The sequence below is a fragment of the Microtus pennsylvanicus genome, chromosome 7, assembly GCF_037038515.1.
Source record: "Microtus pennsylvanicus isolate mMicPen1 chromosome 7, mMicPen1.hap1, whole genome shotgun sequence".
Taxonomy (NCBI): domain Eukaryota; kingdom Metazoa; phylum Chordata; class Mammalia; order Rodentia; family Cricetidae; genus Microtus; species Microtus pennsylvanicus.
Window position 1 is genome coordinate 110,516,049 of NC_134585.1, and position 26,601 is coordinate 110,542,649.

At 36.5% G+C, this 26,601-nt stretch overlaps 1 protein-coding gene across 2 annotated transcripts in view; it reads left to right on the top strand.

Moving 5' to 3' along the window:
* Magi3 (membrane associated guanylate kinase, WW and PDZ domain containing 3) overlaps positions 1–26,601 on the top strand; it is a 205,077-nt gene that overhangs the window by 100,865 nt on the left and 77,611 nt on the right. For both annotated transcript variants that reach the window (XM_075981725.1, XM_075981724.1), the window contains exons 3-5: positions 20,898–21,017; positions 23,383–23,592; positions 26,565–26,601. The exon at positions 26,565–26,601 is cut by the window's right edge and continues 141 nt beyond it. In XM_075981725.1, the coding sequence (XP_075837840.1) occupies positions 20,898–21,017; positions 23,383–23,592; positions 26,565–26,601 (367 nt within the window). The remainder of the gene's footprint in view (positions 1–20,897; positions 21,018–23,382; positions 23,593–26,564) is intronic.

Here is a 26,601-nt window from a genome sequence, read left to right on the forward strand (position 1 = left end):
TTAACCATAGAGATCTGGAGGCCTGTACAGACAGACAAGAGGTGATATGGCTGGATGGAGAGAGGAATGTAAGGCAGGAGGAGACATGAGGTTGACCTTTTCCACTGAGGAGTTAGAAAGGTGAGAGTTGACTGTGACTTGATCCTTTCTCTCTCTGATCTTTCAGCATTTGCCCCAGTATCTGGCTCTGGTTTGTTTTTTTTTTTAATTAACAAGACCAATTAGAATTCATGCAACATTTGGTACTAAACTAGCCTATATGACTAACAATTGATGCCCAACTTTATGCTTTATGGCATGAATTCACAAAAAAGCCACTTGCCTGTGACTTTTTCAGCCACTGGCTCATGTGGGGGCTCCCACGGGAGTCACTGCCCCACTGACTAGGTTTTCTTTTCCCCCTAAGCTTCTGAGTGATTTGGGGATTTTCCTGTTTTAGCGTCTCTACAACAATCTCCAGCTGCCACCCAGACTCCAGAAGCACTGGGCTCCAAATGCCACAGGACTCACCCACCCTAGACTCACTCTGCCTTCAGGCTGCTCCCACCACACATGCTTTTTCTGCATAATCCTGTGTGGTTTTCAGATAGCCGGCTCCCACTCCCCTGTGGGTTATGGGCTTTCCTTAGACCCCCCTCTCCTTGGACTGCCACTCACAGCTCACAGTTACATGATAGCAGCTGCAGCTGTCCTCAGCCGGCTGTGCACCACCTGTGTTCTCACTCAGACATGCAGCCTCACATTTCACCGTAATTGTGGGCTGATTTGGTGAGACAATTGGAAGTTCTTAAAGGGAGGAATTAGTTAAAAGAGAGAATTTTTTTTCCACATTAAAAAATGGGAAACACTATTTTGATAGAGATGGTCTCTGTATTATACAACAGATGGTATAAAACTGAGACAATTAAATGAAAGGATGAGCAATTTAACCAGGATTGGTATAATGTTAAGTATCATTTTGATAATCTTTATTGTTGGTTTGATATTTCTTGATTTATCTCTGAAAAAGTTGGTTGATATAAGTGCCAAGATACAAGCCTTAGAAAAACTTATTAAAACAGATCAGATATTCAGAACCAGACAGAGAAATTTAATGGAGAACCAATTTCAGCCTTGCTTTATAAGTAGAGAGGACCAGCCTAAGGTTTTCAAACAACCACATTTAGTTTACTCAGTCACCTTGGAGGAAAAACTGCCAAATTATAGATATCCCCAAGGCTGTGTAAGAATTAAATGGAATTCTGTGCCAATGTTAGATTTAAGGAGATTCAAGGAAGTCATAGTATCATAAGGCATGCATTCACCTTTTGTGAAACAAATGTTAAATTCATGGTCAGCTTGTAATAAATAGAATTATCTCTCAAGACTGATGAGACTTGGTTGTAGCAGTCTTGGCCTGGTTCTTAGTTACAATGGAAAGAGGACCTGGTGGAAAGATGAGGCTAAGACCATTGAACAACAAAATAGGGCTAGAGGTTTGGAAATATCCCAGGACCACCTCTTTGGAGATGGAGGTTATGCTGATGTACAAAGACAATCTCTATATGATAACTGTACCCTGGATTTATGCCATACAGCATTGAATACTTGGGACAGAATTGGAGAAGCAGGAAATAAAATTGAATCATTTACTAAAGTTATACAGGGCCCAAAGGAAACATCACGAATATCTTACAAAGATTGACATCAGCTATAAATAGATTGACACCAAATTCAGAAGCTAGACAAATAATACTGAATCTCTGGCTTTTGAAAATGCTAATGCACATTAAAGGCAAGATCTGCTCCCTTGGAAGAATGGATCTGAGATACAATCAATATTGAATCTCATGGCCATGGTGATACTTGGATAGGAGAGGTGTTTCCAGAGATTCAAAGAAAAATTGAAATGTCAAGTGTTTCAGTTGCAGTAAACAAGGTCACCTAAAAATGGATTGTAAATAGGGCATTCCTAGAATCAATGTTTTATCTAAGCATAAGTCAAACAGAAGGCACCTCCATTCTGGATTATGCAGACAGTGTAGCAAAGGCAGGCATTGGACTAATAAATGTAGATCAACAAGGGACAGTCAAGGTAACCCTTTGCCATTGGGAAATGACTTAAGAGGCCTCTCGCGGCCCCTATGCCTAATTTGTTTCAGTCATTTCCTGTAATCATGGAGGAAATTCCTTCTCAGAACAATTAAAGAACCTAATGCCTATTATAAGAAACCATATTGCTCTGGATGATAGAAAGGCTATTGAAGAGAGAATGAAGAATTCAGGAGAAACCATAAAGCAAATATTTTGGCAAGCTTCTATAAATGAACAAAGATCAAAATTAAAAATATGAATAAATGGCATTGTCATTGAAGGCTTTGTAGACACAGGTGAAGATGTCACAATAATTGCACCAGAATCTTGGCATCAAATTCTCCTCTTCAGGAGGTAAATGTTCAACTTTTAGGGAATTAAACTTCATCTCAGGTAAAACAGAGCATGAGATGGGTCAGATATATAGGGACAGAAGGTAAGCCATAGATAGCTAACATAGCGATGAACTTACGGGGACATGGTTTGTTATAGCAATGGAATACTCAGGTTAACATTCCTCCAATCTCAGGAACAAACCATAAATTAATGTATTTTCCTGGGAAAAGTATTAGAAGGTATTATAAAGAACAGCCATCAACCATTCAGGTTGTACAAGAATAGGGCACAAGAGCCACTGATCTCCCAAAGTCATCAACAGCTCTACCTTTAAAATGGTTGACAGACAATCCTGTATAGGTTGCGCAGTGGCCTTTAACAACAGAGAAATTGCAGGCCTTAGAACAGCTGATACAGGAGCAGTTAAATGCTCAGCATACTGAAGAGTCAATCAGCCCTTGGAATTCTCCTGTATTTGTTGTTAAAAAGAAATCTGGAAAATGGAGAATGGAAAGAGATCTAAATCTGTTAATAAGGTGATTCAGCCAATTGACTCTCTACAGTCTGAAATTCCTTTGCCTTCTCTATTGCCTAAAGGATAGTTATTGACTTAAAAGATTGTTTCTTTACTATACCGTTTCAAGAAAAAGACAGAGAAAAATTTGCCTTCACAGTGCCTACTTATAGTAATTCTCAGCCTGCTAAGAGATATCAATGAAAGGTTCTTCTACAGGGAATGTTAAATAGACTCACCCCACCTTTGCAGATCTCCAGACTGCTGTGGTTAACTAGTGGGTAGCTCTACCCTCTCATCTTCAGGCAAGCCTTATTTGTGAGAGTACAAACGAGACATCACTACAACACCTTTTTTATTTTTCATGTAATGCTGGAAATTAAACTCAGAGCTTAATACTAGGCAAGCATTTTTACCAACTAAGCTACATCACCGGCCCATTTACCTGAAGCATGAATCTGATTAATCTTAATCAATAAAAAAATTGGGAGTCAAATATTGGGGGGAAACCTGGAAGATCAGAGAACTGGGAGCAGCTGCCACTTGCTTCCTACCTATTCCTTTCCTCCATCCAAATAGCTGAGATCCTGACTGTGCCCCACACTATAACTTCCTCTCTCTGCCTCCTGAGTGCCGAGATTAAAGACATACGCCACTACTGCCCAGCTTCTATTGTTAACTAGTGATTAGCTCCACTCTCCGATCTCCAGGCAAGCTTTGTCAGAGCACAAAGTATCACACAACATTTATACTGCTTTTTGTCATTTGCTTGTTTGTTCCCAGCTGCCTGGACCTGAAATAATCACATAGAAACTGTATTAATTGAAACACTGCTTGGCTAATCACTTACGCATACTGCTAGCTAGTTCTTATATCTTAAATTAGCCCATCTCTATTAATCTGCATAAATGGACGCTATAAAGTAGTCCCACACTAGCTCAGAATTAAGTATAATAAAGTGTTATTTAGGGGTACACTCACAGATCACAGTCCTCTGCACAAATGGGAAACAGGAACGGAATCCAGTGGCCAAGAGAGAGCACATGCAAGCTTTACTGCTGCATTTATAGTACAAGAGACCATGCCCAAGTGGACTGGTATCTTAAAGGCTATTGGCTAAATGAGTTCCCACACTTATATTTTTAAAGTAATTATACTCTTCCCTTTGTAGTCTTGGGATCTTATTTTTTTTCCCTTGACTATGTTAAGTATAGCAAGCTGTTATCTAATTGTTTCCTGGTATAAAGCCTTGCTTTAAAAGGTTTGATATGTCATGTCTATTGAACATCTCAGAGTAGCATTTTAGTTTATAACCTCACTTTATTGAAACAATCTCATAAATAAAAAAAAAATCACACAACCAGATTAAGCTAGCCACTCAAACACTTGCCCAGTCCCTAACTTGATATGTTTCAATAATTTGTATACAGTTAGGATTACCATCCTAAAACCTTGGAGCTTCTCTTAGGGTTTTCTACCTTCACTCTCAATTACAGCTTTATCCAGTGGCTCTCCACAAACAGGACAAAGCACAACAGAATTGAAACCAGAAAAACAATTGGCTTTGCATCATCTGTCAGGACTCATGTGTCCTTTTGTTTACATTCTATCTTTCCTCACCATCTAATACTATCTTTTCTTATACTTTCTAATAAAAAACATTATTATAAAAAACTTACAAATAAATAATTTACCAAAATTAATCAGACCCAAAGTCAGCACATCTCAGTGAACATTTGTACAATTTGAATCGTCATTTGGAATGGAAATTGTGTAGCTTCACATTGTATTTACATTCTCATTATCAAATATATTTTTATGTACTTATCTACCACCAAAACCACAAGAGAACATGAAGGGCTAAATATTATGTGATGAGGAAAGACTGAGTGCAGTTAAGAGATACCTGTTATAAAAAGAGGTTATAAAACTAATTGTTTTTTCTAGTTCTAACTCCGACATGGATTTTTCCAGGATAACATTTTTAAATTTCATAGCTTTAGAGCTCCCCTTTCCCTTGTTCAGATACATTAAAGAAAAATAGAGATGTGCCTTCTAAGACTGTCTCCCTTACTGTTCACTGCCCTTTTGTTGCCTTTTAGTTTACTTTATTATCTCAGGTTTGCATTTCTCCTCAGTGTGATATTTTGTCCTAGAAAGAAGATATAATCTAAATGGTTTTGGTTCATAGAGTCTAAGTAGTTGTAGTCTTTCAGAGCTTATTAGGACTTCTTCGCTTACTCACAAATTGAAATGTCTAAAAATTCCTTTCTGAACCTGGAAACAATGATACATTAGTAGCATTTTGCAAGCTGAATGGTCACATCTGATATCCAAGTACCATTCTAATTAAAAGAATCAAGATATACACAGATAAAATTCTGAAAACAGGTTAGAGACAATGAAAATATAAATGAGTCTAAAATATCTTTGTATCAAAAAGGATAAGAAACATTATGCAGACATAACAGAATTACACAGAAGCCACAAAGAAGAGTGGCTTACTGACTAAAATCTGAGATCATTAGAAGAGAGAGGTGTGGGAGGATGCATGGCTTGGGAGCAGGCAGACACTCCTGTGGGAGATGCTGAACTATAGCTCAACAGGATTATGGGTCCTAAGTGATGAAGAGATCGTGCAGTAAGGAGTCCTGTGATATAATCTCCTCAGCTTCTGTCTAAAATCATCTTCTGCACCATAGCATCAAAGAGAACAGGGCAAAAACGGCATGCATTGAGCATAGAGAATAGAAATCTAGATTTAGGAAATCTAAGTTTCTGGAGAACTCTTGGGAAACTATAGGGAAACTATAGGTGCTTACTCAGGGCTTGGAGATATTTGAATTCTAACCAGCCCTAGCAGAGAGACCCCACTTGAACAAAGTTAAATTACATAAGTCTCCAAAGGACCAAGTGAATATGCATATAACATATCTGCCAAAAAGAGAGGGAGGTTTTTTTATGTGACAACCAAATAGAGACACCAAATATTAAAATATTCATGTTTAACATCTAATAAAAATCACTAGTCATAAAAACAATAGGAAAATATCATTTAGATGACTTTTCAAAATAAAGGTGGTGAGATGATAGAAATGTAACATGTTACAATATTACCACACAAGGAATTTTAGAGCTTTTAAAATACGTTCATAAATTAAGTCATTGAATAAACGCAGTGAAGAGAAAATGTAACAGCAAATGAAATAAAACTTAAAATGAAACTCATTGGACAGATGTGAAAGCAGATTCCAGAATGCAGAAGTAAAGTTCAATGACTGTGAACACAGCAATATAAACTAATCAAGTTGGAACAAAGAGAAGAAAGAAGCTGAATGCGGGAAACTGAAAGGAGTCAGGGGTTCTGCATCATTGGCTAACTGCCAGTCAGTTTACCTTTGTTAAAAACAGTGAGGTTGGACAAGATGTAAGTAACATATGGTGGACATTGAAATGTACGTTCTATTGATATTTAGCTATAGAACCGTAAACAAGCTACAGTGGGGAAAACAGGAAAAACACTTAAAAAATCTGCTGAATTTTGCTAAATTCTGTGAAAAACTAAACTTGTAAATTTAAGAAGTTCACAGACTCCAAGCAGAAGAAATTTCATAAATATCACACCAAGGCATATCATATTCTCGTTACTCAAAACCAGAAATCAAGAGAAAATGTATGGCAGATAGAGAGAAAGAAGATACTTTTCATGGAAGGGACCAAAGGATTGCTACAGATTTATTAGCTGGAATAGCACAAATCAAAGTCTAATGACTGAAATCTTTAATACACTAAAAAGAAATATCTTTTAAAAATTGATTGTTTTTCAAAGAAAAAAGTGGAAGAATTTTTCAGCAACAGAATTAGTATAAGAAATAGTAAAGGAAATTCTGCAAGTAGAAGTGAAATAATAGTCTTCATAGTTTAATATTTCCTATCCTCTTTTAGTAATTTTTTTAAATTAAAGATTTAATAAAAATCAATAAGTAGAAACTAAGAATCGTACTCCATTATCATGACTAGTTGCTATTTATTAGAACAAGCTGTCCAACACGGTAAGTGCACATTGTTTTTTAGTGGACATGGAATTCTGAAAATATGGTGTTCTAAACCACAGAAAGAAACTCAATGACCATAAGAATGTTTACATCATATAAAATGTGTTACTTGATTAGAAATTATTAACAGCTTGGAATCTAGAAAATCTCCAGATATTTGGAAATTAAGTAATATCAATAATCAGTATATTAAAAAATCACCAGAGAAATTTAAAAAATCATATATGGCAACATAGCAGAAACTTACCTACATTGAATCAAAATTTTAGGATAGCTGGAGCACCATTTAGAAGGAAATGTAATACTAAATATTTCTATTAGTTAATTGCAAAGCTGTCAAATGTCACAGACATTTGTCTTAAGAATGGGAAGAAAAAGAGCAGGGTAAAGCAAAACTAGCTAGGAAGGAAAAAATTAGTGAAAGAAAAAAAAAACTCAACATGGATTTTTTTTTTTAATCTACTCCAGGTGAGAAATTGGCATAAGGATGGAGTGATGGTGTCAGTAAGAACCTCTGTTTTTTAGGTGAACACTGAAGGACATTTTGAGCAATTTCTGATGTGTCATGTTTGTGTCCCCGTCCCATTCCCCCACCCCCACCCCGATTCTCCGTTTAACAGCCCTGGATGTCCTGGAACTCACTTTGTTGTTCAGGCTGGCTTGGAATGCACAGAAATACCCGCTGCCCTTGCCTCTGTCCCCCTCCTCCGTTGCTGCTCTTAAAGATATGCACCACTATGCCCAGCTTCATTCTGAGCAATTTTATCCTGAAATAAACCCTGCAACTTGTAGCACGAGTTCTAATAGGTCTTAATAATAAAAGCCCAGAGTCAGATATAGGGGAAGATGCAAAGAGATCAGAGAGGCGAAGGATCCAAACCACAGCCTTGCCTCTCCAGAGACTGAGTTCCTGTTTTCTCCCAAAACAATTCTATACAATATTTTCTGAAAATAGAAGAGGGGACCTAAAAAGGTGTTTAGTAGCTAAGAGCACTTGCTGTCCTTTCAGAGGTCCAGGTTTGAGTCTCAGTACCCATCCGACAGCTCACAACTGTCCAGAACTCCAGTTTCTTGGAATCCAGTGGCTCTTTGACCCATGTGGGAAGTAGGCATAGATGTGGTGCTTAGACATACAGTAGATAAAGAAAGCACTCATAAGATAAATTAATAAAACAATGAAAATAAGAGGGAACGTTTCCCAACTCGTTGTGTTCTTATTTGAACATTATTACAGCTGAACAAAAACAGACAATTATTAAAAGAAAATAATAGTAGACTTCAGTTTTTCATGGACTTTGATCTAAAGCATGTACTAAAATTTCAGAAAATGAATATATAAACAATATACAAAAGGATAATGTGTGTAACTATTAAGACTTGTTCCAGAAATGCACGTTAGTTATAATTTGAAAATTATTATTATGCTAGGCGGTGGTCCTAGCACTCAGGAGGCAGAGGTAGGTGAATCTCTGTGAGTTCGAGGCCAGCCTGGTCTACAAGAGCTAGTGCCAGGACAGGAACCAAAGCTACAGAGAAATCTGTTTCGGAAAAAAAAAAATTACGACTGAATAGAGGAGAAAAAAATGGTATCTTAATATAAACTTCTTATACTAAAATTTCATTAATGTTAGACTTTCTCAGCAAACCAGTTTATTGCTCATTGCCTTTTTGTGCCAAATCTATTCTATCTCGCCTGTCTGTGGTACTGGAAAAGTGCTCTCACCTCCAGTGCAGTGCTCAGCTTTGTCACTGGAGGGCACAGGAAGGATTCTGGGAGAATGGAGGTTTCCTTGCTTTCAGCCTGGTTTTGTCCTTTTGCTCTTGTCTTGCAGACAAGTTCAGCAGTACCCTAGCAGTCAACTACTCAGTGGAGTTTCAGTGATGCCACTGAGGGGCTTAGCTCAAACAGCAGCATCTTCATAGTAGCTCCCTGCGTTCTACCTGTGTAAACTGATTGCTATGATTTCTGTCGGCCTCCTCCCTCCTAGATAGATACAGTAGCACCTACAAGAGGTTTCTGAGAAGTCCAGCCAGTGCTCTAGTTGGTTTTCTATTAACTTTAAAACAAGCTTTACCCACCACCAACCACCATTGCCTGGGCATCTTTGGGGAATCACATTAGTACCCCAGACAGTTAGTTCTCTGCCTGCCAGCCTTAACCTATGGAACCAACACTGCCTCCAAGCAATCCAGCAAGATTCTTTGCTCAGTGGACTGTTACTGTGACCACACCTGCTTGAATGAGATCTGAAATAGAGATTTTAGGAGTGTTCCTGTATTGCAAGCTGCTCACAGATGGGAATTCTTCCTCAGGTATAGGATAGAATTCTTCAGAGTTTTCTTTTAGCTCTACTTTTTAAATTCTTTTTAAAACTCAGTTAATTCTTTGTAAATACTGTTAATATTTTTTTAAACCTCCCCCCTTTTAAATTACATGTGATCTCTTTTCTGGCTCCTGACTGACAAAGAATTGATGCAGATATGATCCCAGGAGACAGATGCTCCAGGAAGGAATTTTGAGAGGGGTTTTGGTTGTGTTCAGTTCTTTGCAGTAGAGAAGTAGGAGACATGCAGCTCATGACAAACCGAGGCATTGCAGTTAGCCCTGGTATGGCCCGTGGCCAACTATGACAAGGTGCCAGATGAATCCGGTACCTTAGGAGCCAAATGGTGTAGCAGTGATAGCAGCTACAGTAGCTACACTGTGATATGAACTAGAGTGTTGCTTGGGGAATCCTGTGCTACAGAGAGAAAGTCGTATGCTTTGGTCTAATATTATTATGAACTAAAAATCTTTTTATAACTTTTAAATAATCACTACCAAATATCAATATTTAATAGAGACAATCTGTTTTAAAATGGAAAGTTAGTACAATATAAGTGCCAAGTAAATAATTTAAAGCCACATGTGATAGATAGCTCATACCTGTAATCCCAGCACTTGGGAGGTTAAAGCAAGAGGATGACAGGTTCAGGAGAACGTTTTGCTGAATTTGTGAAGATAATGACATAAACTAGGAACTTTTCACACTCAAAATAATAGTATGAGACATACTAAGAATTCATTATATTATTTGATGGTTGTTTAGTTAGGGGTTTCTAGATGCTGCAGGAATTCCTTCAGCCAGTAGCCTTTTAGGTTATCCGCCCACTTGGCGTGGCCTCATATATATATATATATATATATATATATATATATATATATATATATATATATATATATATACATGCCGATATAAGGTGCATATCCGGCCTCTCTTCCGGCTGCAGGATTCAGTTGCTGTTCCCCATTCTAGCAGAGGCCTGTAATTTGTGAGTTTACCCCTAAATAAATAACCCTCTATTATACTAAATTCTGAGCTAGTGTGGGATTTCTTTTAAGCATACATCTTCATTCTGTTGCTGTGATCAAACACCAGAACCATAAAGGAAGTTGGGGAGTAAAGGGTTTATATGTTTTAAACTTCCACATTGCTGTTCATCACCCAACGAAGTCAAGACAGGAACTCAAACAGGGCAGGAACCTGGAGACAGGAGCTGATGGAGAGGCCATGGAGGAGCGCTGCTTACTGACTTGCTTTTCCTGGCTTGCTCAGCCTGCCTTCTTATAGAACCCAGAACCACCAGTCCAGGGATGGCACCACCTACTATGGGCTAAGCCATTCCCTGTCAATCATTAATTGAGAAAATGCCTTACAGATGGATCTCATGGGGCCATGTTCTCAACTGAGGCTCCTTCCTCTCTATGACTCTAGCTTGAGTACACACAAAGCTAATTAGTACAGTGATCTTTGATCTTAAGTGACACATATTCCAGATACAGAAAAAATTAATGTTATAATGATATTCTCAGTTAGTTAAAATAATCTCCAAAAAAGTCTTCCCATTGAACATTAGATTAGATTACAGATCGTATCATATAATTTTTTAATGATGAAAATATTTTGTTTGTTTCTTTTGAGTTTGATTTTACCTTGAAATTTCTAGTTTTTTTAACTTCAAATTATTAGTTTTTGATATCATATTTGGCATTCCACAATATTTACTGCTTCTCTTTGTATTTCTTCTGCTACAGTATCAATGAGGGACTTAACTGAGAAAGCAAATACTCACAGTGGAAAGTGCCAGAAGATATTATGGGGTGGTATCCAAATAAATAATCTTCAGCTCTCCCTGCAAGGCTAATAGCACTAAATGGAGTCCTGTGTTGAAAGTGCCAATTTAAGGACTTAGTTTCCAAAGCCTGTTATTTCTTGAAATGGTATCCATAGGATTTGTATGAAGTATAGTTATGCATATGATCATTTTGATGTTGTTTTTGTAAGAAAGACCTACTATTAGCAGACAGGGCCTCACAAACACACTTGTAGGAAAAGCTGTCAGTGAAATGGCAGCTTGTTAAAAAAAAAAAAAAGATTATAAATGCTGCTCTCCCACGTGCTTCTGTCCTATGGCCTGGAAACGCTAGCCTGAACAGTTGATACTGGCTTTCAGTATTGTCTATGCCTACTTTCAGTTGACAGGTTTTTTTTTTTTTTAAACCAATAAGCTCTACATCAAATTGTTAGGATTTGATTCTCACAGAATTGCAGTGTAATTTATCTCATTCTCCTTATCCACTGATTTTATTTTCTAGGATTTAGGAAATTTCACTAGTAAACTCCAAGATAGAATTTCCAGATATAAACACTAATATAAGTCAATCGTGGTTCTCATATGCTTGTGAGAATACAGAATGGTTCATCTTAGGCAAATAATTTGATATTTTTATATAAAATTAAATATATTTTACCTCATGATGCAGCACTTCCACTCTTAGGCATTAGCCCAATATGAATTTAAATATATCTACTGAAGGACTTGTAAGTTCCTGGCTCCTTTAGTTATAGTAGCCAAAATTGTGAGATAGTCTCAGTGCCCATCAGTGGTGAACAGACCATGCGATATTGGTATCTTTACAGAGGTGTTCTACTCATAAAGTAAAAGGGAGAGAAAAGGTTTCTCTGTAGCTCTGATTGTCCTAGAAGTCTCTTATGTTGACCAGACTGGACTCAAGCTCACAAAGACGTACATGCTTATATCCCAAGTGCCGGGATTAAAGGCATGTACCACCACACTCAGCCTAAAACAGAACTTTAACAACTCAATAAACTAAGTGAACCTAATATTGTTGTACAGAGCGCTCTACACAGCAGTAGCAGCATACACATGCTCAAACGTTTGTCTGTAACAAATTTAAACATTTAAATATGTGAGACATCTCTTCTGATGACCATAGTGAAATGAAACTAATAACAGAAGAAAAGCAGAAAAGTCTACAAATATGTGGAAATTACAGCAGTGAACCTTTAAATAACAAGTAGCTAAAATTAGAACTTATAGTAGAATTGAGAATGTATCTGTACCAATAAAAATGAAGGTACAGCATACCAAAGCGTATGCGATGTAATGAAAAGTAAGCAGAACAGTCACCAGGAAACTCTGAACTTCATACTTGAAGGGACTAAAGGGGGAGAAGCTAGACCCAAAGTCAGCAGAAGGGAGGATAGTCATGATGAGAGCAGATATAATTAAATACAGAATAGAAAAATAATAGAGGAAATAAGTAAAACAGAAATTTTGAAAATACTAACAATTTACAGAGCAAGCTTAATGTCTGAACTGAGAAAGTAGGGACGTGGCTGCTGATGTGAGAGTTACGACAGTGCTGGGAATAACTAACTATGTACTAAGCAATTGGCTAGAAACAAAACCCTACCAGGACTGAGTCATCAACAAGTGAAAAATATATGAGGAAACCTTGAGCTGTTGGGGAAGCTGAAGCTGTAGTCAAAAGCCTTTCAACAAAGAAGCCTAAATCCTTTATAGATATTGACCCCCACATCTTTAAAGTATTAGTGAACCTAATTGTGTTAAAATGATAATATGTAATGAATAGGTGGGATTTATGTCTGCAGTATAAATATAGTTTAACCTCTGAATCAACAAGCATCTCATTAAATACAGAAAAAGTACCCCACAAAATTTAATTTCCTATTATGATTAAAAAATACCATACTTACCAGAGTAGGAATATAAGGAAAGGAATCTACCTCAATGTAATGCACTATGTCTGGAAAGCCCACAATTAATATCATACTAGAGTAAGAATGTAGCTTTTTCCTCCCTCCCCCCTCTCTCTGTCTCTCTCTCTGTGTCTCTCTCTCTGTGTCTCTTCTCTCTCTGTGTGTGTCTCTCTCTCTGTGTCTCTGTCTCTCTGTGTCTCTGTCTCTCTCTGCCTCTGTCTCTCTGTCTCTCTGTCTCTCTGTCTCTCTGTCTCTCTGTCTCTCTCTCTCTCTCTCTCTCTGTCTCTCTCTCTCTCAACAGGATTTTTCTGTGTAACAGCCCAGGCTGGCCTCCAACTCACAGAGATCCACCTGCCTCGGCCTCCCCAGCCAGATTAAAGGCGTGCGCCACCAGTGCCCAGTTAGTTTTTTCTATAATATGAGGCAACTTGCCAGGGATGTTTACTTGCTGGTATACCATTCAACTTAGTACTTAGAATTCTTTTCAGAGTAATCAAACAAACAAACAAAAGAAGTAGAAGTCATTTTGCTTGGAAAAGAATGAAAAGCAACTCTTTTTTTCATAAATGACATGTCATACATAAGAAGAAATTGAACATGGGTGAATCTTAACCTTCATGCCAAACTAAGCAGGCCAGATGGAGACTATTACTATAGTCAAGTTAACATATTCCATGTATAGGAGGTTCTACTAAAAGCAAGACTGTACTGTCAGAAGGTCAGGAGCTATTATAGAAAAGAGACTGCACAAGGACCTAGTAAAACTAGGGCTGATGGTTTCTAAAACACAATCATTTTACTATACTATTGGAATTAATGCATTTATTGTAGGTAATTAATATCTCAACAAAGTGACCAAACCTATTATTGTATTATTTTACGCCATCAGTAATTTGAAACTAAAAGTTTGCAAACTATTTGATTGGGCATATAGTTCACTGGTAAAGTGCCTGTATGAATGCTTGTGTATGGCTGACACCTGCTTCAAAAGTAGCATGGTGGCATATGACTTTAATCCTAGAACTTTAAAGGATGAAATATTAGGATCGTCCCAAGTTTGAGAACAGCCAGGGTTATCCAGTGAAATCTTATCTCAAAAGAAAAAGAATAAAATACCTAGAAATTAACCTAAGGAAGAGTAAGATTTCTCTAAAGGGTAAGAATAAGAAGACCTAAATAAATTGATGGAATTTCCCTTTAAAATTTCTTTTTTTTTTTTTAAATTTATTTATTTATTATGTATACAACTTTCTGCCTCCATGTATACCCACACACCAGAGGAGGGCGCCAGATCTCATTACAGATGGTTTGGAGCCACCATGTGGTTGCTGGGAATTGAACTCAGGACCTCTGGAAGAGCAGATGGTGCTCTTAACCACTGAGCCATCTCTCCAGCCCATTAAATTGCATTTATTCATTTACTTGTGAGTGAGAGTGGATGGTCAGAGGACAGCACGATCCCAGGTAGGTCATGAGATCAAACTCAGGTTGAAGGCACTTTTTCCTGCTCAGCCATCTTGTCAGTCCAGTAGAAATTTCTGGTTCTTGAATTTTGAGCGGTGCCTTCCTTTTGGGTGTCTGACTCTAGAATTTATATAGAAAGGCTATGACTAGAAAATAACAGATACATTTGGTATGCTGTATATCATTTTATCATGAAAATAGAATAATTATGGCATTGTAATAATAGAATATAACAGAAAGCCTGGTGGCAATTACCCATCTTTATGAAAGTGCTGTGATTGATCAGAAGGGGGATAATTGACTTTTTAAAATAAATCCTGTTGGGTATCATTGTCATAAATAGGAAACCAGACTGCTCCTTCCTTTCACACTCTCTTCCTCTCCACTCTATAAATTTGTTTCCCTTTACCAAGGACCTAGATTAGTCTACCTTTGCTGCAGTGCTTTCTAAAAGCATATAGTCTATGCTTTCATATGGCCAGGATTTTTTTTTTACTAGGTATAAAGGAAGAGATTGTCAAGTTAAAATTCAGAACTTGTGTACTTGTATCTATTATCAAAGGATTTTTTTTCCCCAAGACAGGATTTCTCTGTGTTACAGTCCTAGCTGTCCTGGAACTAGCTCTTGTAGACCAGGCTGGCCTCGAACTCACAGAGATCTGCCTGCCTCTGCCTCCCAAGTGCTGGGATTAAAGGTGTGCACCATCGCTGCCCGGCAGGACTGTTTCTTTAAAAGATGAAAGAAAATCAGTAGAAGCCATAGATGGCTTTTCTACTCAGAGTCCATGCTGCACAACCTTGAGGACTGGAGTTTGGATCCCAGCACCCATGTAATAAGCCAAGCATTTTGGGAATATCTAACTCCAGAAAAGATGGCAGTGAGAAGGATGATTACCAGGCTTTGTTGACTTCCAGCCAGCTGAGGAAACTCAAAGCAAAGTTCAGGGAGAGACCCTGTTTCTAAAGAACAGGCAGAGAATGATAAAGGATACATTATGTTCTCATTTGGCCTTTGCATCTATAAACAGGCATTGTACTTGCACATTCATGTCCATACATGTTCACCATACATGTGCATCACACATATGAGTGCCCCCCCCAAAGTTAAAAAAAATCAACAAATTGGTTTATTTTTTAAAAGAAACTTTAAGAGGAGATACTGCCTGTTTTGTTTCTCTAATGCAAATTATCTCAGAGATGAGCAGTAAGAAGGCAAATGATAGCAACAGGTTGTATTAGTTCTTATGCTATTTTTTCCAGCATACTTAATAGCTTATCATCAGATAGCAGCAAGTAATTACAATAAATGAACACAGCAGAATGCTGTACCTGAGGGGATATAGTACAAACCAGGGCACCTATTTACTTCAGTGTAGCCTCTGTCCTCTGTTTGATCATAATACTTAGTCATATATATATATATATATATATATATATATATATATATATATATATATAACAATTTATTCCATCATTGTGAAAAGAAAATATCTTTCTTATTCTAGTACTTTTTATTTTTAATTTAACATTTCTTTTTAATTGTAGTAATACTTTTAATTAGAACAATTTTGCATTTTGTAATAGTTTTTGAAAAGTTATCTCTGTCTCTGTTTTCTCTGTACTGTCTTTGGTCACATGTGCAGAAGAAAGTGCTTTCAGCAAATTGTATTTCGTAGAAATGTATCTATGAATGTATTTTATGGGTATGTAATATATATCTAGAAAAGGGATTAAAACAGTTACTTTATGTTCTACAATATTTACAACTGTGACACATCTTACAGTAGAATTTTTAAGTCATTCTTAGAGATGAAATGGTGATGTATTATACAGACTCCTGGTTGATTACATTTGATGATTTGTTATACTATCAAGAACATAAAGAACTATAAATTAATTTTTAAAAGAGAAGAATGAAGACATGCAGAGATACTTTATAAAAGTAAGTCCATATGGCTAGTTGTTTAGTTCTTTTTCTATTGCTGTAACAAGTTACTGAAACTGGGTTGTTTATAAAGAAAAAAAATTTGAGTGGGTGGCTTTTTTTGATTTTTGATTCATTAATCTGAAAGTTCAAGAGCATGATGCTAGCATTTGCTTGGCTCTGGTAAGAACTTTGTAGCAGAAGGGAAAGTGGATATGTGAACAAAAGGCATACATGTTTCAGAAAGTGTGAGAGAGAATAGTTGGACTTCATTTTTTTTATGTTAACCAGCTTTAAGAGTAGCTAATCTATTCTTTGTTTTCTGAAATAGAGTCTCATTGTGTAGCTGGGTTGGCCTTGGACTCACAATCCTGTTGTGTCTATGTCCTCAGTCTCCAGATTGTAGACAGAAAGCACCACGCCTGCCTGGCACATGATAACTAATTCAATTCTACAGGAATTATATTAGTCCCTTCATGAGTTTGGAGTTCATTACTAAATTACCTAGATTTCTGTTCGTTATTATTATTATAGTTGTTATTATCATTATTATTGTATGCTAAGTATGTGTGTGGATGTCACAGAACAACTTTTGGGAGGTGGTTCTCTCCTGCCACCTTGGAATTTGGGGATCAGACTTAAGTCTGTAGGCTCAAGTGGCTAATGCTTTTACCTACTGAGCCATTTCACTTGACCTAAATTACTCCCCCCCCTTGAAAGCTTTATACAACATGTTTTGATCATATTTACCCCTCCCTCACCTCTTAACCAGATTTACTTTTATCTCCTTTCTCTGTTCACCCAATTTTGTGTCCTTTTCCATTTCCCATCAAGACCCAATATATGCTGCCCCCAAATTCTTGAACGTGTGGTTTTCTGTTGGAGCACTGTTAGCTTGGCAGGGTTACAATTCTAAGAGAAATCTGTCTCTCCCTCTCTCACAAGCTAACAGTTAACAATAGCTTCCCAGTTAGAGATGGACTTTCATGCCCAGCTCCCATTTTCATGTTGGAATTTAGTCTAGCCTGGGCTTGCCCAGATTTTGTGTGTACTATTGTAACCATTATGAGTTTGTATGTGTAGTTGCCCTATTATTCCCAGAAGACACTGTTTCTTTGTACTCATTTATTACCCCTGGCTTTTACACTGTTTTCTGCCCCTCTTTGGCAATGACCCCTGAGCCTTGGTAATAGAAGTATGAGATATGGTATATATGTTCCAATTAGGGCTAAGCATTCTGAAGTTACTTATTTTCTGTACCTTGACTTGTTATGCATCTCTGTGTTTATCACCATCTTCTACTGATAGAAGTTTCTCAGATGAAGGTCGAGAGATGCACTTATGTAAGGGTATAAAGATTAAGTTTAGTACTTTCTCCATTCAGTGAAATAGTAGTTGTTTCTCCTCTAGAGCCTGGGACCTGTCTAGCCACAGGTTCTTGGCCTGATAATGGTGCCAGATATGGGTTTCCTTTTGTGGAGCAAGACTCAAATATCTAATATTGTCTGTGCGACTATTATACCAGTGAGCATGTCTTGCCAAGCCAGTCATTATTGTATCTCTCAGGATTCATAGCTGAGTATGATTGATGTTTAATTATGCCATCTCCTCTCAACACTATTACATTGGGGGCCAAGCCTTGAGTTGAGATGGAGATAAACCATCTGCAAATTGCAGTAGCCAATCAGCATATAAAATGAATGTTTAATCTCCTGATGCATTTATTTGTTAAATATGTGGTGAGGTGCTTTGAAATACTCAGTTAACTGGCAAGGTTTTAAAACCTGATTAACAAGTGTCTTGTATGAACACACAGAAGAATTGATAATGGACCATTCCTATCAAATGAAGTTACAAACCAGGCAAAACACACTTGTTTCTTAGAAATACATTATTTAGTTGGTATTTCCAGAAAACAGAAAGGAAGTCAACCTCACAAGTATCTAGACCATGGTTATTTTGGGGATGGGAGGAATAAAAGGCTTATTGGAGCACACAAAGTACCTTTTATAGTTTTAGAAATGGTTTTTGTTTGGTTATGTTTGCTTATTGAGACACCGTCTCACAGTGTAATCCTGACTGGCATTGGACTTGCTGTTTAGATTGACCTTGATCTCACAGACATCTGCCTGCCTCTGCTGCCCAAATGCTGAGCTCTAAGTTATGTGCCAGCACAGGAAGCTAGAGATATTTTCATTTTCACCTGAATTGATCTGCATTAATTTAAATTGTTAAGAGCATATTTTGTATACTTCTCTGTGTACCTCAGACTAAAACAGAAAATGAGAGTGATCCATTGTATCACATGTCCTTAGGTACTATGATGAGTGGGAAGTGATTATTGATTTAAAGTAGATGTCAGCTTTGGACATACGGAGTTGTCTTACTGAGTGATGGTGCCGAAGATAGGCTTGTCGTGTGCTGAAGAGAAAATGAAGGGAGGAGGCAGGAACTGAGTAAATGGACCTCTTTTCTTTGTCGAAAGGAGAAATGTACTAAGTAACTTGTACACATAAAATATGTAGAGAGTATCAGGAAACTAAAGACAGTTATTGAGATATTAAAGACAAAAGAGTAGGAGAAAAAACAGATTTTGATGTAGTATGGGAAAATGTTTAGAGTTTATAGTTAGTAGTTTGAGATGAGAATTAGCACTAAAATCATGCCTATTAGTAGAAAGTACCATGAGCACCATCTTGTCCAACACCACTAAGATAATGAATCCCAGAGAGGTTAAATACTTGTTCTAAATCATACCAGTAATAATAATAATAATAATAGACTAAAACAAAATTCTTCTTGCCCCTTGGGTTGGTGTTGTTTTATGGTATTATTTGCAATATGGTTTGCTTATGAATTGGATTTTATTGTAGTCATTATATTTTGTAGTAAAATTCATTTGCATATCCTGTTAACCTTTGATACTTAACAAAGTGGCTTAAAATGGCTGTCATGTGTTATTTGCTATGACTTTATGAGTTGCCTGGGTTTAACTGTCATCACTCCTGTGGCAGCCATTGACAGCCTAACGGGCACTGGGGAAGCTGGGGTGACTCTGCCTTTATGTCTGGGATCCTTTTGCTATTATTTGTTGGCTAGAGTTCCAGTTATTCAAGGGTCTAGCCTAACATTCCTTGCATCGTATGGTATTAGGAACATTCCAGGAGGATGGGAGATGGAAATATAGACTCCTAAACTTGCATAGTATGTTTGCCATTAAATTAGTGAAAGTAAGTTAAAATTTAGACTGAAGGGAAAAGCTCCTCATCTTAATGGAAAAAAGTAGTTATTGTATCCATGGATTCTCCCGTATTTTATAGAAAATTCTAAGTTATAATTTTTAAGTCTTCAATTTCCTAGCAACTTTATACTTAAATTAAAGCAAAAATCTCTTGATCTCAGTGTAACAGTCATAGCTGTCCTGTAACTCACTCTGTAGATCAGACTGGCCTTGAACTCACAGAAATCCACCTGCTTCTGTTTCCCAAGTTTGGGATTCAAGGCATGCACCACTATTGCCTAGCTGATTGAAAGACTATTAGCAATGTAGTTCATCATATGAGAAACAAAATTTTGATAATAAAAATAATAAGTATTATACTAAAAGAGGAAGCTATGTTTTATAACCTTTGTATCCTCTAGGATCTAAAATAAAATTCCTATATATTTTTAGAAAGATGGGTTTTAAATGATGGAGAAAATTCAGCACAATTACTTTATAGAATGTTTCAATAGCCATTATTTTTCTCAGCCTATTATTTTTCTCATAATCATAATCTTTGTGGGCCTTTTCCACATTTTAGATATTATAAAAAGAGGTAAGTTTGGGTCTAGCCTGGTTTACAAAGCCAGGGAGATATAATGAGACACCATCTTTCCCCACCTCAAAATGTATATGCCAAAAATTGATGTGATCTTTGTCCTTTATGCCCTGATAAAATTGTAAGGGGTGATGAAATTTGTTCCTGGTGAATTTATCTTTCCATCTTGCAGTAACAAAATTGGGATTTTAAATGGTGCTAGAGAGATGTCTCAGTGGTTAAGAGCAGATACTGATCTTGCAGAATCTAGATTTGATTTCTTGGACCCATAGTAGGTAGCTCACAACCACCTGTAACTCCAGCTTCAGAGGCTCCAACCTCTTCCTTTCAACTCTGTGGGCTCCTACACTCATACATACATACATACAAACACATACACACACACGTACACACACACGTAAAAGTTTAAAAATAAAATATTTTTTAAAAATTGTGTGCCAGGAAATAAAGTCTTTATAGCATTAAACTTTAGGGTTTTTTTTTAAATAGGTTTAAATTTCATGGTTATTTTCTGATCTTTATCAGATACAATGTATTAAACCAGTCTTGTCTTCCATGTAGTCTTCTTAGACTGAACTTTATAGTACTCTGAATAATTTGTATTTTAAAAAGTACTTTACAATTATATTTTTCTTTTCTCCTTAGGCACTACAAGGGCTCCCAGGGATGGGGAAGTTCCAGGGGTGGACTATAATTTCATTTCTGTTGAACAGTTCAAAGCACTGGAAGAGAGCGGAGCCTTGTTAGAAAGCGGAACGTATGATGGTATGTCTCCAAATATTAGAACTACCTCAACTAGCCAGATGGCCGAAATCATTTCAAAGGGGATTTCATCAGTAAAGTTGATTTTTTAAAAAAATGTTATTTGGGAGGACGAGAGATATTGATCAATGGTTAAGAGCACTGACTGCTCCTCTAGAAGGTTTGCTTTTGAATTCCAGTACCTACATGACAGCTAGCAACTGTCTGAAACTCAGTTGCAGGTGATCTGATACTCTCTTTGGGCTTCTGTGGGCACTACACACACAGAGATATACCTGAGGCAAAACAACTGTACGCATAAAATAAAGATGAATCTTAATTTATTAGAAAATTGTTCTTTTGATTAGAAGATTCTTAATTTACTAATTAGGTGGTGTTTGACAATAGTGAGAAGCATTACACCACATTGAAAAGTTCATTGTGAACAGTAAACTAAAAATTAACCAGACTGGCAAGTTTACATATTTCATAGCAATTCACTGTCATCATCTGAACCAATACGTACTTGTTGATGGCTTTCTGTTCATGGGTGGGAATATAAAGTTTGTATACTTGAGAAAACTTACATTTACTTTAAAGAAGAAAGTATAAAATGGAGGCTAGAGCCAATAATGAATTTTCATATCTCTGTTTCCCTGAAGTACAAACTTGAGATCGGTTTCAACTCTTAAACGATTCCTTGTTATGTACTTATTTTTTTTCTATTTAACACACTTTGGACTTGGCAAGCTTATTCTCCCATAGCACTTTATACTTTTCAACATTGCTTTGTTCTGCTTTTATAATTGTTTCTTTCACAAGTTCTGTCTAGTAATGCCTTTCTTACTTGATGCTGTCTTCAGTGTCTTTAGATGATGTTCAATAAAACTGCTTTGAATGCATCTCTTTCATATGTATATATGTGCATTTATATGCACATTTTTGTCCAGAAAACATATTTCTCTTGTTACCACGTCTCGTCATTTCTTCCTGCTGCCACTTTCACAAGCTCTTCTTTTTAACTGCCTTGTTATAGGCACTTCAGATGAGTTAGTTGCACTACTGCAGTGTGACTTCTCCTCCATCCTCAGTTTCTAGCCTCGGTTCATTCCATCCTTCCGATTGCTACAGTGCTGGGCTTCTTCAAGATCACTTTTAAAAAAATATTTATTTATTATTAATAGTGTTCTGTCTGCATGTCTGATCACCAGAAGAGGGAACCATATCTCATAGATGGATGTGAGCCACCGTGTGGTTACTGGGAATTGAACTCAGGACCTCTGGAAAAGCAGTCAGTGCTCTTAACCTTTGAGCCATCTCTCCAGCCCTCAAGTTCAGCTTTGATCATTCTGGTCATATCTCTTACTCAAAATTTTTAGTCATTTTCTTCCCACCTGTAAACTTTTACCTAACTACTTTTTCTGGGTTTATCTCCCATGAATCATTCATTGATTTAAAATTGATTTGCTCATCATTCCCTTCATAATGACTGATGTAAAGTCAAAAGGAGTAGGGCAACAACTGTCAGGACAACTAAACTTGCTGAACATTTTCTCATATGCTTGCTTACATAACAAATTGAAAGGTATTTTGTTTGTTTTCATTCTAATGGACCAATTACTGGTACTGTAAAAGTCATGGATCCTCTGTAAAACACTTTTGTGAGTATACTAGTAAAGAACTTGATCAATAATGTCTCTTCAAAAAATGTTCAGGTAGTAGCCAGGTGGTGGTGGCGCACACCTTTAATTTCAGCACTCGGGAGGTAGAGGCAGGTGGATCTCTGTGAGTTCCTACAGTGAGAGTTCCAGGACAGCTAGGGCTACACAGAGAAACCCTGTCCCGAAAAGTAAAACAAAACAAAACAACAACAACAAAATTTTCAGGTAGTATAATTAAAATGTGCAGAAAACCCTTTTCAAATTACACAAACATTTTATATTTCTGTATGACATAGTTCTTAGCCTTTGTCTGTATACATCCTCTTAGTAAAATAATTCATTATGTGTATTAGAACATAAGTATTTGAGTTAATTTTATTCTTTCATTTTTGTATAAGACAGTTAATGTTTTTATACTTCCAAATTTGGCCCTAATTTAGAATCCATATAAAACTAAATCCAATATGAATAAATAATTGATATAATCAACTTTATAGCTAATACAAATTGTATTAATATGTTAGCTTATATATAACATGATATATGAGAAGTTAGTCTATACTCTCATTTCTATTGCTTCCTCTCTCAGGGAATGCTTTGGCCTCCTTCCAGTCAGTGGTAGGGATTACACAACTGCAGTGTAAGAGACAGCAGATATTCTGTGAGCCATGTTCATGTAACCCAGTCAGCAGTCGAGCTCTCAGCTGCTGTCATTGTGTGCACCACAGGAAACTTCTATGGCACTCCCAAGCCTCCAGCAGAGCCTAGTCCTTTCCAGCCAGATCCGGTTGATCAGGTCCTCTTTGACAATGAGTTTGACACAGAATCTCAAAGAAAACGAACTACGTCTGTCAGCAAGATGGAAAGGATGGACAGCTCTCTCCCTGAAGAAGAAGAAGATGAGGACAAAGATGCTGTTAATGGCAGTGGAAACACGGGTTTGTAAACAGATTTTTAACAACTTCTGATTTTTTTTTGATTGGCTTTGACCTTTAATTGAAATAGTAAAATTTTTATTGAAATATTTATAGAGCAGGTGATAGGATTCTATTTTCTGTGAAATCTGTGTGTGGAACAATGTATTATCTATGGATCATCTTGTAAGTGAATCTGAGTTTTCTTAACTGTGATAAATTGGCAGTAACTATCATTAATGATATGTCATTACCTTGCTGTCTGGAATACTTGTGATGCTGGGATATGGGAATCTTACCTGCATAATTCCTGTTTCTCAGGAGTAAAACAAAATTGGTTTTCTAACAGCTTTTAACCCGAAGCACATAGACTTTGGAGGTGTGCCATAAGAAATTATCTGAAAAGTTAGGCAGCAATATTTTAAATTTAAATTCAGGATCCACTCAAAGATAATTTGCAAATAAGATTCATATCTTTTTCTTGGCTTCCATATGTCTTACTGAATGAAAATAAAACTGTAAAGGATAAATAATCTGCCCTAAGTATCCCTGAATAATTTTGTAATTTTCCAGGAGATTGTTAAACTTAACTGAGAGTAGAACTAAGAAGTCAGAGGCTCACAGAAGACTTCTGTTAGTGTTATTTATTATAAACATTCTGTTTGGAACACTCGTGTGTAAACTCTAAAGACTACAATTTTTTCTGTTTTTTTTTTCCGTTTCTGTATTCACTTCAAGAGAAGGAAATAAATGCTGATCATGTCCCTAGATTTGCAACTCATCTAGTAATCCTGAAGCATCTTCATCTTTCTTTCATCACCTATTAAAATTTTCTTTGTATATAGTTTTTTACATTATATGATCATTGTTTATTTCCCTCTCCAGATGGTGAGTTCTGTGTATTTTTCTACCTTCACAATACATATGCTTAATGTTAAAATGAATTAGCCAATACATTTAGACGTGAAGACTGAAATTGTGTTTTAAAAGACTTAGTCACTGAATTGCATGGAAAAAGTATTACAGATTATTTAGTTGATGTTGCTTTTGTCTGGCATACTTTTTTCCCCAAGTGTAACTCACTTCCAGATTGATTTCTACATTGGATACCTTTAAATTTTTATTACATATTCTGCGAGAAAATAAACCAGGAATTTCATCTATATGCTCATTCAACAAATAGTTATTGAACATCTGCCAGGCTATTATTCTCTAGGCATTTGTTCTAAATCCCAGGAATAAAGGAGTGAACAAAACAGAAAAAAGCTCCTGTTCTCATGGACTTTACTTTCTGATGAGAGAATAATAACTGGATAAATAACATGTATTAGTGTGTCTGATGACGCTAAACAAGGCATGCAAGGAGGTAGAAAGAAAATAGAGGTAGTCAACTTGCAGTTTTGGATACAGTGACAGAGAAGACTTAAAACAAATGAGTAAACTCCAAGTATCTGGGAGAAGAGCATTTCTTCTGTGTGTGTTGGAGACAGTGGAATTTATAATCAGCTTCAGAAGCAAGCATCTCACTTGGCTTTCTGCTGCTAATAATATAATATCACAGCCTAAGCAATCTAGAAAGAAAAGAGGTTTGTTTGGACTTGTGGGTCAGAAGTGCTGAGGTTAAAAGGCCTTATCTGGGATGACCTTCTTGCTTACAGAATCTCAGAGTGATGCAGGGCACGTAGCCAGACAGGGGGAACTCATATGTGTGTCCAGAAGAGCATTTCTAACAGATTCAACTGTAAATTCAAATATCTGAAATGGTAGTATGACGAATATTAGACAGCAGCGAAGAAGCCAGCGTGTTTGGTCATGGTGTGGGCAATGTTTTGTATGCGATTGGAGCAGAGTGATGAAAGGAAAAGGAATGTGGTAGTGACTGGTCACTGCTTCAGAGATCAATCTATAACCTGTTCTCTCCGTGAAATAAGCAACGAGGTCATCATAAGATACAGGATAATAAAATAAAAGTAGTTCAGTAGTCCTCCGTAAGCTGCACCTTAATTTTCTCCAGTTTCTATTGCGCACAATGAAAAGTGGTCTGAAAATATTACTATGTATTAAGATATTTTGGGATAGCAAGAGAGAAATACATTTGCATAACGTCTAGAACAGGATATTGTTATTATAACTGTTATTTTTAGTTAGTGCTGTTAATCTCTCAGTAACTAGCAAGACTAATAAATTGTATGAGTAGATTTATCCTAGGAATGACTAGAGCTGATGTAGGATGGGTTGATGCCTCATGATATCAGAGGCTTTCCTCCAAATTATCTAGATTAGAGATGTTGCTTGTACAAAGTGTGAAAATGATATAATGTAAATTTATAAGTTCTAAGAATGTGTTTTAAGTATATTACTTGTAGACTCCCTAGACAATAACCAAGTTTTAGTTTACCTACCTATGTTACAGAGTTTGGGACTGTAAAAAGATTTTAATATATTTAATATACTTAACTTTTAAAAATAAAATATTACTTAAATACCCATGTTAAAAGTATATGAATCTGCTTAGTATAGCTGTCAAAAACATGGTATGCTAGATGCAAATTCTGGCTGTGCTGTTTAATGAGTTGTGAACTGACTAATTTAGCCTCTTTTTGGTTTGGTTTCCTCAATGCATAAAAAGATAATAATAATACTAATTGGGTTGCTATGAAGACTATGAGTTAATATATGTTAAACGCTTAAAATAGAACTTGCCTTGTAAAAGGTCTGTGTAAGTACAGTGCTGCTATTAAGATTCTTACTGAATTGATTCTGGTGGAGTTTTTGCTGCTTTTTCAGACTAGCATCGGAGGAGTGGAGCTTTATTCAGAAAATGAGAAAAACTTAAGTATGTTTATTTCAAAATTAATGCAAGAGTATATACATATTAGATAAGACAATTTGTAATGTATAATTCTAATGATATACGTATTGATATATGCACTTGGCATTTTGTTTAAAAAAAGTTAACTTTACCATTTATACTCTTCCGTTTCCAACAATTACAGAAACCAGAGAGATGCATTCTGAGTCATCTGACTGCTG